General features: G+C 50.6%; 4 protein-coding genes across 5 annotated transcripts; 3 read left to right on the top strand and 1 right to left on the bottom strand.

Moving 5' to 3' along the window:
* Window positions 1-1,544: 1,544 nt before the first annotated feature.
* Window positions 1,545-3,023, bottom strand: LMH87_007718 (uncharacterized protein; the record flags this gene model as incomplete). Its single annotated transcript, XM_056199651.1, has 3 exons — window positions 1,545-2,310; window positions 2,421-2,503; window positions 2,559-3,023. The coding sequence occupies 3 exons, from the start codon at window positions 3,021-3,023 to the stop codon at window positions 1,545-1,547; spliced, it is 1,314 nt and encodes a 437-aa protein (XP_056058079.1).
* A 2,090-nt stretch (window positions 3,024-5,113) lies between these two features.
* On the top strand, window positions 5,114-6,453 carry LMH87_007717 (uncharacterized protein; the record flags this gene model as incomplete). 2 transcript variants are annotated; one of them, XM_056199650.1, is made up of 5 exons in its annotated part: window positions 5,114-5,126; window positions 5,202-5,279; window positions 5,327-5,389; window positions 5,446-6,375; window positions 6,446-6,453. In XM_056199650.1, the coding sequence occupies 5 exons, from the start codon at window positions 5,114-5,116 to the stop codon at window positions 6,451-6,453; spliced, it is 1,092 nt and encodes a 363-aa protein (XP_056058077.1). The 2 variants fall into 2 exon arrangements, with proteins under 2 accessions (XP_056058077.1, XP_056058078.1); XM_056199649.1 differs by having other exon boundaries at window positions 5,446-6,361; window positions 6,446-6,449.
* A 4,700-nt stretch (window positions 6,454-11,153) lies between these two features.
* On the top strand, window positions 11,154-12,685 carry LMH87_007716 (uncharacterized protein; the record flags this gene model as incomplete). Its single annotated transcript, XM_056199648.1, has 3 exons — window positions 11,154-11,583; window positions 11,637-12,275; window positions 12,345-12,685. The coding sequence occupies 3 exons, from the start codon at window positions 11,154-11,156 to the stop codon at window positions 12,683-12,685; spliced, it is 1,410 nt and encodes a 469-aa protein (XP_056058076.1).
* Window positions 12,686-14,002: 1,317 nt separating this feature from the next.
* Window positions 14,003-14,717, top strand: LMH87_007715 (uncharacterized protein; the record flags this gene model as incomplete). Its single annotated transcript, XM_056199647.1, has 3 exons — window positions 14,003-14,334; window positions 14,407-14,445; window positions 14,507-14,717. The coding sequence occupies 3 exons, from the start codon at window positions 14,003-14,005 to the stop codon at window positions 14,715-14,717; spliced, it is 582 nt and encodes a 193-aa protein (XP_056058075.1).
* Window positions 14,718-16,583: the final 1,866 nt, after the last annotated feature.

Here is a 16,583-nt window from a genome sequence, read left to right as displayed (position 1 = left end):
TGGGGACTTCGTTAAAGCGCCCTTTTTGGTAGTAGCTGGGAAGGTGTATCTTGGCCAGTGGTATCGCGACCCAGACCTTCCAGATAATGGCAAAATTGCTGTTACAGATACTGGTTACTCGAATGATTATGTTGCTCTTGAGTGGCTTAAATTCTTCGAGAAAGAGACCCGTCATAAAGGCTCTTCTGCCACAAGGTTGTTGATTATTGATGGCCATGGCTCTCATGAAACAGTCGACTTTCTACAATACGCCAAAGATCACAATATTGTTATTTTTGGCCTCCCACCTCATTGTAGGCATCTTCTTCAGCCTCTTGATGTGGCTATTTTCCCCCCATTTAAGCACTATTATTCTGTGGCTATCACCAAGCTGATTCTCAACGGCCTTGACGCTATCCAAAAGCTCGAGTTCCTCACAATCATCAACGATGTACGCCAGAAAACGATGAAGGAAAAATCTATCAAATCTGCATTTAGGAAAACAGGCATCTGGCCTTACTATCCTCGAATTATTTTTGATAAGCTCGAAGAATTGCATCCAGAACAATTCGGGGAAGAAGAGGCACCTTTGACGCCTTCCCCCCGGCCTGCCGACCAGCTTTTCTCGTCACCCTTTCAAACCCCATACAATCTACGAACAACCGATATTGCGTTTCGATATGTGAAAGCTTCTGCAAGGAAAGTATACTCAGAACGGTTTTCTACTATTAATTATAACGAGTTAAACTCAAGAATTGAGCGGCTTGAGCAGGGCGCCACCAACACACAGCTTATAAAGCGCATCACAGATATCGAAAAAGCACAACAAAAGGCACGAGAGATGAGAAATGGCAAAAATTATCGCCTTCAAAAGGGCGGCGTTATTGATGTTGCCTTTGGGCGTCAAATGGTAAAAAACAAGGACGAGGAGGCTCTTGTAAAGGCCCAGCGACTGGTAGAACGCAGCAGGAAAAAGCAGGAAAGAGAGGCACGAAAAGCAGCGAAAGAGGCCGAAAAACAACTTAAGCAAGAGGCACGCCAATCTAGGGCAACTGGGTCTGAATGATAATTTATTATGATTTTTCGTTAATCAAGTATTAGCTGTTGAAGATTGAAGGTGTGCCGAGTGGCTCAGTGTTATTATGGGCTCGAAAATTACTGTACAGCACCCACACGGCGTGTGGGTGTGTGGCACGTGTAATCCCTCCGGTAAATGTCGACTGATTGACATGTGTCTACGGAGGCTGGGTGCTTCTGTCATTAGAAACTCGCCTTGATAGGAACTAGTGCTAACGGTCTTTATTACTAGTAGTAAAAAAAATGGAGCTAAGAGGAGTAATATTCTTGATAACGTGTACAAATTATTAACGATCAATTTGATATGACAAGTTCGTCCCATGGTTATTTTATGAAAGGCCTAGCCAGATGATGGCGAGAATGCGCAAGAGTAGTCTGTGGAGCTCCCGAGTAGCATTTATAAGAACTTCCATCCTGGCTTGATGTAAAACAAATGCTGGGAATAATTGTAAACGGCCCTGTAACTTGTGCTCTGCAGCATCACGGCGTCATAGATTACGCCAGCTCTTCGGAGCCAACGCCTTGTCCTTGCCGTGACTTACATAGTCCGAGGACTGCGACGATCTCACCCGCTCCGCCGACTCACGCCCGACCCTCCACCACCACTTCTTCGTCATCTTCCTGTCGTATCTTGTCCACAGCCTCGGCAAGAGATGTACGTCCTGCACGCAATACCGCAAGATTTCCGCCGACAGCGGGCGTTGGTCGAACACCTCGTAGCTCCCGCCGCGCTCGGGAAGGAAGAGCCGCACGCCGTCGTCCTTGCACTTCATCCAGGCGGTACGATCGCGCAGCGTCAGCTGCGAGTCCTGCTCGATGCAACGCACCAGGCTTTTCACGGTGCGCCGCGCAAACTTCCGCGTCGCGAGCTCCATTAGTTGGAGGTCCTGGATCCCTCCGAGACGGATGCCGAAGTGCGCGTGCAGGGCATCTGAGTCGTTGCGCACGTCGAAAAATACCTTGGGAATATCAGGGGACTCCAGTAATGCGCCGAGGGTCTGGCCGACAGATAGGCCGTGGGTGGTGAAGGCCTCTCCGCGCAGCGTGTATATGTCGATGAGGTAGGTATGCCGCGTGGGCAGGACGTGCAGCTGCAAGATGGAGATGCTGCCGTGCCGGGATAGGTTGACGCCTTCGAGATCTATGTAGATGGAGGGCGGTTGGGTGGGCAGGCCGGAGAGGGCGTCGACGACTGCGGCGAGCACGGTCGCTGTGTCTACGAGGCAGTATGGTGGTAGTAGCAGCTCACTACTACTAAGCTGGGGGGTTGTGTGGCCCAGTACTATCTCTGGCGCGCCAGGCATTTCTTTTTCGTCTTCTTCTGAGAGTGCCCGGACACATGGTTTTGTCTGAGGGCCACGTACATCGCGATTGGACAGGCGAACGCCGTCAAGGTCGGTACCGCGCGCGGGAGCGCTAGAGCGGCCGTCTGGGACCGAGAGGTAATCTGTGTGAACTGGCTCAGTGTTTCTTTGGGGAATCGCAGTGTCAACTCTGTTAACCTTGTTGACGATGTTGTTTGCCACCCAGGCGCGAGTTTTATATCTAGGCGTGGCTGAGGTCTGCGACACGCTATCGACACAGCATGCTGTAGTGACTGTGGCTTTAGTGCCGTTTCGGGCCGCGTCATTGCCATTGGCCCTGGGGTTGGCATTGCGTTGGTGTAACGGTGGAGCGGATCTTGTAACAGCTACAGAATCTTGAACAGAGTATTGGCTGACCCGCTCGGGTGGTGTCGTCGCCTGTTGAGGGGCGGGTAGACGGCCACCGTGCACATCTCTAGTGTGGTCGCTCAGTGCCGCTGCCGATTTGAAGTGCCGACGACAGCTGATGCAGTCGAAATTATGTATGGCTTTGACGTGCTGATCGAGCGCATGCTTTGACTTGAACAATCTTGCGCAGGAACTGCACGTTTCCCGTTCACTGCTGCCGATGCTGGTTCTTGTGCTGGTGCTGGGCGGCTGCATTTTTCCTGCAGAAGGGGAGAAGAAGGAGTCGTTCTGACCGACTCGTGCAGGGGCAGAAAAACTGAATCCTATTTTTCCATTGCAGAAGCGTCGATGCTAAGATGAATTTGACACGAGCTGTAACGATGGTGCGCGTCCATTCATAATCCACATCTATAAGAACACGTAGATCGCACTACAGGTACCCAAGCCAAGCGCCTTCGCAGGTTGGGCATCTCTGCATGCAACGTGGGGTAAGCTTTTCCTCTACGGGGATGCTGTCTCTTGTCTATGCCACATTGTTTCAAATTTATATCACGCGGCCAATGACACGTTGCCATCTTTCAGCCGCAGGCTACATGCCCGAAGTCTCTTCCGTGTAAAAAATCAACTCATGCGTCAAATGGCACATCATCACGCGTAGCACATTTAGAGGCTTTTGTACGAGAAGACTACACGTTGCACAAGCCGTCTGACAGCTGAAAGTCCAGTGATGCTGGGCCTACATATCCTCAGAATCTGTTGCTGGTGCATTGCACCAGCTACTCCATAGCGACCCATGCCCAGCGTTTCGCTCTACTAGCCGAAATTCGTCCCGAAGAAGAATAATCACTAGTATTGAGAGGCAAGTCTGCTTGGACCCGAGTAGTAACCTACGAATTGCATCAATTTTCACTACCACCATCATAGCCTGCATCTACACATACCAGCACGTGCTACACTACTTTGCAGGATTCTATGTCCCACGGCTTTTCGGTTCAATTTTGTATTCCGCAGCACATTTCACCATCAAGCTTTAATATAATAGAGGTCAGAGGAAGCAACACGAATTTCAAAACTAATCATTAGTAGGGTCGACGACAATAACTGTGCCTAATACACTATGAGCCGTTCCACCTAGTCTTGAGTTGGATGACTCGAATGGAGCTGTCTGGCAGTCAACTTCTCCTACATCTCTCACACCTCGGTTTTCCCCATGCAAAGCCTAGTGTCGCTTTTAGCTCCAGTCGGTGCTTACTGAGTCTATCCACCGCCGAGGTAGCTGAGTAGAATCATCGGCAGGTAGAGGACGCAGAAGAGCCACTGCCGAGTCATTTGAATCGCGCGGCCCTGCCGAGCTGCAATGACAGATTTTGACACATGAGAGTGCCAGCTAGAACGATTTAGCCTCTATCGACGGCAACGGCAACGGCAACATCGCCGATGATGGTACAGCAACAGTTCCAAGCGATGGCGATAGTGACAGCTGCAACGACAGCGATGGCGGCATTGACAGCGGCAGTAACGGCATTGACAGCTGCAGTAATGGCTTTGACAACGATGACGATGACGAAGACTATGACGGAACTCCAGCAATACCGACGACGAGGACGGTGGCCACAGAAAAGAGCGCAGGACGGACCACTCGCCTTCGGTGAACAGTTTTGACAATGGTCATGCTGACAACCCTCCCGATGACGATAAAGAGGAGAGCCATCCTGCGGCCCACACAATCAACCCTAAGTCACCCATAATAGAGAAGACATATTGCCCGACCATTGCTAGAATTCTATGCCTCTCTTTAGAGGACGTCTATCACGATCGCCTAGAAAGCCCTTTCAGCTGGCATGCTTAGCCACCAAAATGCTTGACCATGGATGAGGACACCACATATTGATTGCAGTTCCATCGAACGGGTGTGCATTTTTGCAGACGACAGCGGGAGAGACTACAGCACAAACTAGTGAAGAGCAGCGAAGGAGGCGGTCAAAAAGCAAGGGATGAGACGAGAGGTCGACGATGTGGTTTGTGCAGCTAGCTTGGTCATAATGCACAAACTTGCCAGCCTACTGCCATCTACCAGTAAACTTTGTTCTTTAATCAGCTGGAGGCTCGGTATGCCGCGAGCCGCTACATTGGGCCCTCTACCACCTCCAAGTACGACACAGTTACCTGGCCACCGCCAGGTCGCGGCTTGCGCCACTTTTTCTCTTTTCTCACTGCAGCTAGCTGCGGCGTGTGCTGGCATACCACAGTGCAGGTTGAGGCGCATGTGAGACAAATCTTCGTCATATGTGTTCAGTTGTTATTGGAGGGCTGGTAAACTGGTAAATATAAAAAACTACGTACTAATGGCGGCGGATAGTATGTTACCGATGGTCATCACAGCCGAGCAATCTTCATTGTTGGGACGTATTTGGCTAACATGTCCAATAATAGTCATAGCACAAAGAAAAAACAGCAATGTGCTTGGTTTTGGAAAAATGTTGACACCAATAACCTGGTTCACACTATTGAGTCTACTGCTCTGATGTGCGCATCCGCCTCCGTCACTAGCAGTGAAGCACCAAAGTTAATATGCTCTTATAACTGGAATGATTCTTTTAAGCCGCGGTTCTGGGTTCCTGGTAAGTGAAATTCTGAAGTTTCCGCTGTCATCATTCCTAAATCAGATTTGCCAAAGGTCGCGCTCCAAAATGGAAGCAAGTTGCTTTGCCGCGTACCGTGCCTCCAGATTCGGGGCGGGTATTCATTGACCAAAACGAAGCACGATCTCCAAAGTACACATATTGGCCCATGTTCAATGCGATAGATGTCATTAATCCTGGTTTTTCTTTTGATGGAATTGATATTGTTGTGAACCGCAATAGCCTTCGCAAACTGCTCAGCTTTTGTAGCGGCCACAGACAAGAAGCTTTCCGGCTTTACTTGCTCCTCACGAAAAATACGCTCTTCATCGAACGTTCAGAACAAGCCGACACTGAAGTTGCAAAACCTTCTGAGAAACGATACGGGTTTAGCTTTGAAAAGGCGTTTACGCAGCAGCCTACTGGCGCAGAGAACAGCACGGGTCATCATCGTGTTCTTCAATACTTGCTTGGGGATTTGCGCTGCGCCGTTCGGTGCGAAACAGATGCCTGCTATGAGATGGAACCCTCCCAGGACGAGGGTATCGATTCGCTGCTCGTTCAAATGGGTGATCTGAGACTCTCGGAGGCATCGCCTACGCGGGGCATGGCAATGCCTCAATCATCGGCCGCAGAGTTGAAGACGGCTCGCAAGCACAAGAGTGTCGGCCAGTTTATGCCGCAGCTCTGGTTCGGTCGCACCCCGTGGTTGATTGTAGGAGAGCATGAAGAGGGAACCTTTCATTCCATCAGCATCACGCATGCGCAACCTTTATTTCGGCAGTGGGAAATTCGACAACAAGTCGCGCTTCGAAAACTGGTAGAGGTACTCAGAGCGCTGCGTGAGGCAGTTGAGAAGAACAATTGCAAGAATTGCGTGGCTTTGTACATCCAGAAGAGCGATTCAAAGGTGCTTCAAGTCTATGGCTCGACAGTGGAACGAAACCCGCTACCCACACTTTTGACTGATAAGTACTGGGCCCCGAGTAACAGAATCCAGCTCATAGTGGATACAACGAAGTATTCTGATCAATTATACCATGCTTGCGTGATCAGGTGATTGAATCAACTGAACTTCGACAGGAGCATGGCAGCACTCCGATGCGCCCTTGGGCCAGTCGAGTGCAGGGGGGGAATGGTTCGCAAGTGGATCTTTCGGAAAAGTGGTCGGTATTTTTTATCGCAACTAGCTTGATTATATCTTTGCAAACTGTGAGATAGCGTCGGAGTTTGTCAATTTGAGCAACCGCTTTGCGTCCAGCGTCTGATAGACGGTTCAACAGCGGCCTAAGTGTCTGCTCGAGAGATGCTTTTCTTGCATCGGTTGGTATTCTAGCACAACACATGACAATGTTTATGACGCAGTCATGGAGTATCGAGCTGACGCTTCGTAACTCCCATAACCGAAGCGAATCTACGATACAAGTCGGATCGGTGCGAACTGCGCTTTATTCGGTGATCGCCAGATATGGGCAGACAAATGCCGGTATGCGGTGAAGCAGTGATGTCTTTTCGTTTTCTGCTGCTACGGCCAATGTGCTAACGCGGGAACCCATTATGGCGCCAATCTCTCGAGGATTCGACTTTCCCTTAATTTCGAGCACTTGGTAGAACGCACGTTCATGCTAGGCGGTCTCATTCATGCCTGGGATATGGGTTTCTGGCAAATTGGAAAGAAGTCAGCAGCACACCTTTATCTGTGAAGTCTTCGAAAATCTCGATCAGTGTCGGTGTCTACTGAATTGGCGTCGGATTCTAATTTATTTTGAGTGAGTCGCAGAAGTAGGCCTTGCGGATATGCTTTTTCCTCGAAGCAAACAGCGGTAATGGCGGTAAGCCCTTCTAAATCATGAGCAGGGAAGGCAATATGGTTCACCAACTGCTTCTCATCTTCGAACCGCAGGAGATAACTTAATGGAGTGGAGCAGGCTCGTGATGCAATTCGATGGTCGATCTCTTCGTGCGAAGTCTGTCGGAGCTTGGGCAAAGCCTTGATGACTCTTTGAAACTTAATCCCGTGGTGACCGCACCAGAGAAACATCGTCTCCAGAATACAGAGGCAGTCGGTTACCTGTATGGTCGAGTTTTTGTCTATGTATTGGTTTACACGCCACCACACTGCAGGACCACCTATATATGTCTCAAAGCATCAGTCAAGTAAAATTCCAGACCATTCGAGGTCTGTGGTAGTGGAATAGAATAACCCTGGTTCGGTGCTGTACGTGCAGGGATTGCTTTCATCAAGAAGCCAATTCTATAGCCCCGGCAAAAGACTTTTATTATTTAATCTGTCGGCTCGGCTAAGATTCATTCCTTCTCGCAAAACACTATAGTGATAACCGACCATGGCCTTGTGGGGCTGGGGCAACGTCACGCTGAAATCCCCACTGAGCTTCAACATTTCCCAATGAGCCTCTCATATCTTGCTTAAAGCTGTAGTGAGATCTAACAACAACAGGGTTACCCCGTAGCGACCGCCATCCAAGTTACTGTACATACCTTTCCAGGCAGCTTTCCCCGTTCGGTTGCGCGTGGATGGCTGCTTTTTGTACGTACCGTGAATGCAGCAACCGCTGATTAGGCTTCAATCTCCGTCAAACTGGTTGGCGTTGTCCGCAGAGGCGACTTTTGTTTCTTCCGCCATGTGCCGTCCTTTGCTACAGAACGTGGGCGAGTGCGAGGCTCAACTCTCTTCGTTGAGCTGACGAGCATCTTTTCCTTCCACTCACGCCCCATTTTCCGATTGTAGCATTTCCACAAAGACGCAAAATGTGCACATCATTAGCACAGTATCGTACAGACTCCTAGGCAAGTAGTCGCCCGTTGAAGATCTCGTAGCTGCCTCCCTTTTCTGGCGCAAAGAGCCGCTGGCAAACTTTCTCGCTCCCCAGCCAAGCCCAACCTCTCGCTTGTGGTACGCGGTGCATCGATTTTCTATGCACTTTGCAAGCCCGCTGTACGATGTGCGTGTTACCAACTCCATGAGCTGAAGGTCTGCAATGCCACGAAGATGGAGGCAAAGTGACAGAATAAAGCGGTCCGAGTCGTTTCGGATGTCAAAAAACACATTTAGAATCTTGCTTGACTCTAAATTATCCTTGAGACTGTGGCCACCTCCTCCCAGCGTCAAGAAAGCCCTGGAACCCAGGCAAAGGATATCAACTAGATAGATATGCAGCGCAGGAAGCGATGATATCTGTAGAATAAAGATAGACCCATGACGAGAGGGATACATGCCTTCCGAATCGTTGTAAAAGGAGGGTTGACTTATATGTGAAGTCTTTCATACTATCGATGAATCAAGTTTATTTCTTCAACAGTATTAAAGAGGGGGGCTGCCGATTGGTCAAGTCGAACTTTGTCGAGGGAATTCATGACTGAAGTCCATGAGTGTGGCTCAGAGGGAGCGAGGTTGTACGTGGTGGACTCTTTCGCTGGAGAAGGGTGTTCCAAAGTCCAGATGGTCTGATGGAGAATGCCCTGTGAATTCCGCCCAAGCGTGCTGCGATCAACTCAATTTTATCGTGCCGCCAGGCTCCTCTTCATATTCAAGCCGAGACGTAGAAAGCATTGGAAATTCGAAAGACTGCTCTGTATTTCCCAGACCTCTTAAGCAGGTGTGAAATTATATGATCAGCTGTCTTAGACTCGCTGGCGCTCTCTTATGGCGGCCTGCTGTGCTGTGAGTGGCTGGAGCTTGCTGGGACTCGCTCGTGCTCCCTCAGATTAAGGCCCAAAGTGCTGTGAATGGCTGAATGTGTCGTCTATTTTCGACAAAAATGCACTGAACAACGCATATGCACATATTGGGTGTATATCAGGCTAGAAATTCGGCACTGCAAATGCACTGACCTGCGTTCAGGTCATTTGCGGCGAGCCACATTAGCATTGCAGCATGAGAGATATGATAAATACTGGTTCCGCCCAAAGGCCACCTCGCCTAAGTTGTTGCTTCCTCCCTTTATTTATTGACATACTCCTTGGGTATCTTTTACCTGTGGCTTCTGAAAATATTCGAAACTGCAAACTTCTTTCGTCATGCAAATGCTATGGACTTGTTAATGGCCGCCCATCGCACTCTTCAATTCCATAGTGCAGAGCCTTGCATACCACTCTTAGAATAACACCTTCCCGTCACGAAATAGTGATGATAGAACAAGAGTCTGGTTGATTGAGTCGTGTATACTGCCTCGGACTTCGCGCAGCATCGGGGGTACAACCACTACACCACATTCCGATAGAGCCGAGATGCTTCATGACCTGCGGACGGCGGATTTAATATGTATGAAGCTAAGGCTGCTATATATACAGCTCGCACTTCTTTTTGGTGCTCCACCATCTCTTGCTGGCAATTAAATGACAGATGCGTTCTGCTTTTTGCGTCCGATCTTTGGACAGAGTCGCAAAAAGGTTCAGTCAATCAACTCATACATAAACGCAAAAAGGCTATATTTAGGCAAAAAACCTGCCTTTTTTCCTCCGAAACCTCAATTGCTAAGCAAGACTCATTGCGAAACTGCCAAACTGAGTTTTTGGGAAGTTGGGCACTCTTAGCCGCCTCACACGGTGCAATCACGATGACACAGGCCGGCATCTCAATCGCGCAAATCACAGCAGCTCGATACAAAAGCGTTTGATGTAAAAAATTTGCTTGCTCGTCTCGAAGACATGGCTTGTCATAGTACTTCACATGACAGGGCTATCACGGCAGACGAGTTTGACTTATCGGCCAGCTCGTCCGCCGTCTTGGATCAAAAATGCATTTCCCCCCACGAACTAATGCTTTGTTGAGAGTTTCGGTACCAAAAGTCAATTGATAAATCTGGCAGCAAACTAAGAAGCGATCTTGAAACGAGTATGAAAGTACTGCCAGCAGAGTCAACACCCTCGGCAGCCGCGCAATGCACTGCTCTAATCATGAACAGGCAAAGCCTAACTGATTTTTGATGCAGACCGAATTCACGTCATGCACTTACTGTAGTGAGATGTGTTTCAGGGATCGGGACTTGACATCTCACTATCTTAGTACACTAAATGAATGCGGCTTGATTAGCACTTTTCTTTTCCCTAAATTGTCTGAAAGAAATGGACAGGCCTGCTTTGGTGTGCAAATTTAGCGACTGAGACCAGCGCTGCACAAGATGCGGTACAGTCTCTCTCAATATGGCGTGCGACGTCCGTTATGCTGCATCTTCTAGGACGGCAGCATACGTGGCCACGCGTTCCTGCTGCAGCGTTTGTGACACCGTCCCGCCGTCCCAGCCAGCCAATATTGCACCACCATGCCAAGCCGACCCAGCCGACACGATGAAGAGAAAAGCTTGGATATAGAGAGTAAGAATAGAGTAAAGACAGGAACAAAACAGAAACTCAGCACAACGATGCACCGGCGTAAAACGAATCGTTACAAGGTAGACATGTAGCCCAGTCGAGCGCGTGCACAAGTGGACAGCTCAAAACCGGCGTCGCATCGGCTGGAGCAGAATATGTCACGAAAAGGGACAACTAGACATAAGGGCAATACAGACAAACACATTGTATGCTATTTTTCAATTTCTTTGGGTCTGTTTGTCTCCTTTGTGTCTTCGCGTTTGTCACCTGTTATGTGCACGTTGTCGGGCCAACCAACCAGCTTAGTCACCAAATGTCATGCTCCATCGCCGGCCACGACAGATTGAATCACTTTGCCATTTTCCTTAGACAACGACAACACGAAATATTGTATCGACCGCCGCAGCGCAGAAGCACGCGACAGCGCATAACTATGTCGAGTGCCGTCACAGCGCCGATGCGAGCCGCCGGCTGGAATGTACGATTTACCATTGGCGCCCACGAGGCTCCCAACGAGTTTGCAGGCGTGCACCAAGACCCCCGCGCGCCACAAATAACGTTTCTTGACGTGTGCGCCGAGCTGGCCTTATGTTTTGAGTTTCCAGTGGACCAGAATGGCGATGAAATTAGCGAAAATGCGTGGACAAATATTGCTTTTGCGCTGACGGACTCACCCGACAGCGATGAGGTAGGAGACAACACCACAGTCGATTATCCGTCCTTCGTCTCCCGTGATAGCCTAGCAGCACTGGTGCCGGGCCTGTCGTCACCTAATATGCGCGATCGAAGAACCGTCACCTACCACATTGTCCGTCACAAAACCTGCAACCTGCCAGCTGGCTTGTTGAAAGATCATCTTCGCGGTCCGTCATCATGGCGTTGCCTCTGCCCGCTCGTCACGACTAACAATTCCCAGCAAAATGCGCAAATCCTCTCTCCGAACCCAGCCGTTTCCGCCACCCTTCCTATCTCCCATACAACAAAGCTCCTTCTGACTCTCGCCTCAACGTGATGCCACTGCGACGACGACTGAATGCTCGCTCCCAATCGCCCCCAAAGCGCTCCAGATCCGGCTCGACCTCCCCTAGCAAACCGGACGACGCGGCTGATGACGAGTATAATAATATGCTCGCACCTGCTAGCCTGGACATTGACATGGACGCGGCCAAGCGAAAGGTTAACGAATTCCGCATGGCGTGCATCTCACAAGCCAACTGTTGCGCCGTGTCCGGCGACGGCGAGCCGTGGAACCCGATCCAGCCCATCGGGCCGGGCGTGCAGGCCTGTCATATTGTACCACAGCAACACTACCCGTTTTATCCTATGCCGGAAACCGACGACGCGGCCCAAGACAGCGCACGCAGGCACTGCCAGGCGTGGCACTATACGTGGAGCCCCGACAATGGAATTCTACTCATGAAACACCTACACGACTTATTCGACGCACGTCTCTTCTCAATCCACCCAAAGACATTACGCATCCGTGTCTTTGTTCCATACCAAGCCCTCGCACGATATCACGGGCGAAAGGCAAAGGTCGCCCAGAGCGTTGACCGTAAGGCCCTTCGGTATCATTACGATATGTGCTGTATTGAAAATATGGCTGCTAAGCGACCTATGCAAGAGTTGGCATGGAGAGACGACACCGCCAGCAGAACAAGCACATCAGGCACCAGCCTCGTCCATACGTCAGGCGGCAGCACGCCGATGAGCGGACGCACTACTCTTCCCATGACACCCACCGGGAATACGCCAATGGCACAGAACACGCTTTCGACGGGCGATCCGTCTAAGAGACCAAGGCCGACAGATGACGATTGTGATGATTGCGACGATAAGCTGATACGGAAACGCCAGCGACGACAGGACGAGCATGGCCTTGATAGCTATATTACACCATATAATAGCGGAGCGTTCCTCGGCAATGTTAATCGGGAGCTCCTCAATTTCAGGATGACTCAATAAAGCGAGGGCGTCACCATACATGAAGGGCGTGAGGCTGAAGCTATTTAAAGCTGGCTGCATACAGTCCGACCAGTTGAGTGGCAGAGGCTTGTCCTGCCTGGCGTTCGGAAAAGCGGGAATCCTGCCCACGCTTCCTACTTCTAACCACTGCTACTCTTGTCCCTGTCAGACGGACAGTACGATGATTACTCCACCGTTTGATACGCCGCGACCGCCCAAGGACGATAACAACGCCTCGCCGATTGTCTCTGGAAGGCGTCAAAAGCCACCAGCAAAGCACCTCCCACGAAACAAGTACAGCAGGCTGAGCTCTAGATATGGGATGCTGTCAAGGAAGTCTCGAATTCGACGTGCTACCACCTTCTCTCGTACAGCTGCGAGAAAGGCTTCGACTACCTCAGCTTGGCGTCGGTATTCTATAACCCACGCGGAATGGATAGGGTATGTTGACGGTACTCGATTCGGACGCCATGGCCGGCCTATGGTTCTTAGTTTGTGGCTTTGAGCTTGCCCAAGTTCGTCAGCAACAAGGCTATCTTTTCCGTCGACCGCTGCCCAACTGCTGCTCCATTCATTGAATCCAACCGTGGGGCCGCATTAGAATACGACCTCAAGGGCGAGGAAGCATCGTGGAACGCCGAAGTTCACACTACAGTTCTCGACCACGTGAAGAAGGTCACTTACGGTGGCGTTCATGTCTGCTATGAGACCTACTTCGTACCGCCCGCTGGGTAGAGGCTCCACAAAGTAATCAATTTCTAGCACCGGCGCCAGCCTCATTCGAGACTGCAAACTGGACGCAATGCTGTCGACTAAGATTGACTACTGTATTACGATTTGGTCAACAGCAGAAGAGAAGAGCAAAATGGCAGGACCCTCGCGTATTGACCTGGTAACTCCATAACTGCATAAACTCAGGCGCTACGAGGAAGCACCCAACCTATATTTTCGTGGATACGAAACCTCCTGGCGAACATGGCCCAAAAGCTTTTCTTCAAATGCAGTACGGCAGTGCGCCCAATGAAAAAAACTTGCAGTGGGAGAAAGACCGCGAACTGTGTTCGGAGTTCAACGCCCGCATCATTGTGCAAGGGTATAACTGGGGTTTACCACAATCTATTCCCGACGAGTTTGCTACTTGCAAGATACTACGGCCGCCGTTACAAAGGGGAGATACGCAAACCTGCGTTATAGCTCCATCTTCTCTGGTTGGCGTTGGCTTCAAACGGCTACAGGCTAAGCCTCTGGGATGCTTCCAGCTCTATTTCTCGCACTTCGTCACCAAACAATACGGACAACACGCGGCGGGACGCCGCTATGCTAACCTCACTAATGAACATGATGAGTGACCGCACGGAATATGTGACGAAATGCCGCCATGAGGATCTTGCCGGCATCACTTCTCACACTCTCGACAGCCCCAAGATCCAGCATCATAAACTACTCAATTTACAAGACGCCGCGGCGCCCGCCGATGGGGACAAGACTATGACTACCAACTGCCCCAGCAGTGTTGATTCGGACTCCCTGCAGGATAGGCGTCAATACAAGAAGATTGCTGTGCGAAATGATGACGGCTTTTTTCACTGCCCGTGGGAGGGTCAGCCAAGCTGCAACCACAAACCAGAGAGTCTTAAATCTTTGTTCAAGTAAGGCGTCCATGATCCGGCCGCTGTTTATGATAATACTGATAACGTTTGTGATTCTTTTTGTTTATATAGCAAGCAAGTTGACGCTCATTTGAAACCGTACAGGTGCAGGTTCGACTGTGCAGCGGCTGGGTTTAGCTCCAACGGCACCCGTCTCCGCCATCAGCGACAGATGCACGAGAACGAGAATAATACGATTCAGTGTAACTGCGCAGGCTGTGAGCGCGCTCAAACGGGACGTGGGTTTCGAAGAAGGTGGAATCTCCTCGACCACATGGCGCGCGTCCATCGCACCTGTCCCTGCCCCGACCAAGGCTGTCAGGGGCCGCAAGCGCGCGGACGCCACGCAAGAGGCTCCGGTAGCAAGCTCCAAACATCTCTGAAGCTGACTCAATGGCCCAGCGTTCGTGAGAGCGGTCCCGAGAATTACCCCTCTTGTCTAGTGAGATGAGCCTGACGGCGAGGCTCTCTGCAGAGGCAAGCCCGCAAACGATCGCGAGTTCAACCAAAATGGGATACTAAGTGCTGCCGAGAGGCAGGGATTTGGCGGACGAACGGGTGCAAAGGAGGAATCAGTGGATAATACGCAAATGCATTGAGCTTCGCCAAGCCTTACGCCTCTTGTACGTATGCCCCGTGCGTAGTCTACGGAAAGAATAACTCGATGTTGCGTTTGGGAGTGGTTCGGAGAAAGAACTGGCGGCGGCGACAGAGCTGGTCGAGAGGACGAAACATTGGACAAAATAGACCAGAAAACAAAGAAAAAACTCAATATGTCATGATAAAAAAGCAACTTTCCACGGTACAAAGTGCAAACGGACACAATGATAAAAGTCCGGTGGCGGAAATGTGCCACAGCCGAGTGTGGTGGCTTGAGCCTTGGAATAGACTCGGTGGCATGCCCGCCCTACGGAGAGCTTGCGCGCAATTTGTAGTCGCGGACCTAGCGGTGCGGGCTTAGTTAACCTAGTGATGAGCCCCAGCATCAGATAGATTGAGATGAAGCTGGCGGATATTTTTCACAATTTGCCAACCAAGGCCAATGGCCACAAGACAGCCGCTCAGTCACTGGATGTAAGAGGGTGCGGATGCGGGATTGCTGGACATCACAAGCACGAGACAGAGCCATCAGTCACCATACGAGCCACTGACCAGCCTGCAAGGGCAGAAGAAATAATCCGAGCCCGTCCACGACCATGGCTGCATGGTAGTGGCACGCATGATCGGTGCATGGCAAGAGGCATGAATTATGCCGCCATGAGGTGGTGCTTCCCAGGGATCCCATCCTGGATAGAGAAACACGCACACTCAACGAGCGGCAGCGCGTCCAAGGGTGGCCAGTACTGCTGGCTCTCGTACGCCGGCAGCTGAGAAGTCGACGCATGGAAATTCTGGCAAACCATTGGCGTACTTACAGGGCACTGAAACGCTATCACAAAGGCGTTGACTCGTACCTACGTCGGGATGTCTCCGCTGCCGGCCATCTGCTTCAAAGAGGAGCACCAACCAAACGATACTGCCCCCCCCCTCCCCCCTTCCTCCTTCCCAATCGTCTGTCGCAGTGAGAGCGGGTCAGTGGCAGGTGCGCCATCTTAGTTCAGCTCCACAAGAGATTTCAGAGATACTTGGCGAAAATCGATAGCTTGTAGACGAGGAACACTGAGTTCGGCTAGGAAGTCCTTCGTCAGAAGTGGCCGCTCCGACAGATCGGGGAGCCATCCATTCGAGAGCTCTTCCAGCATAGGCAATGATGAGATCCACTCGTGACTCTAGCTTCAGGCTTCCAATCTTTGAATACCGTATAGAGAACCATCATCAGTGGGTTTTTCATTGTGACCAGGGTGAGGCATCAATCCGCGAAATCCACAAGTTGATCAACAAGTTGACCTCAACACGCGCCAACGTCCACCCACGACTTGAGTTATTATGTAATCAGGCAATCCACGACGTTGCTCATTTTGATCGACGATATGGTTGGATTGACCAGTCGGCCGGCATCGCGAGAAACCGAAGCTCTGCTGTAGGGTACGAGGCCTACCTAAGCCGCGCGCTGGGGCCCTCGTAACACTAACTAGTTAGTCGGCACTATCCACCCACTCCATGAGTCTTCGCCTCCATGCTAACAGGCCGTGAGATCAAATGGTGGCTGCAAAAAGCACGGAATTTCTATTGAGGTGTGAAATAGTGGTTAAGTGGGTAATCTGGTTGTTAGATTTACGCTGGTGTGCGATGTAACTGCTGCGATGTTG

The sequence above is a fragment of the Akanthomyces muscarius genome (genome assembly GCF_028009165.1).
Source record: "Akanthomyces muscarius strain Ve6 chromosome Unknown contig_11, whole genome shotgun sequence".
Lineage (NCBI taxonomy): Eukaryota > Fungi > Ascomycota > Sordariomycetes > Hypocreales > Cordycipitaceae > Akanthomyces > Akanthomyces muscarius.
This window is presented reverse-complemented; position numbering and strand designations above follow the sequence as displayed.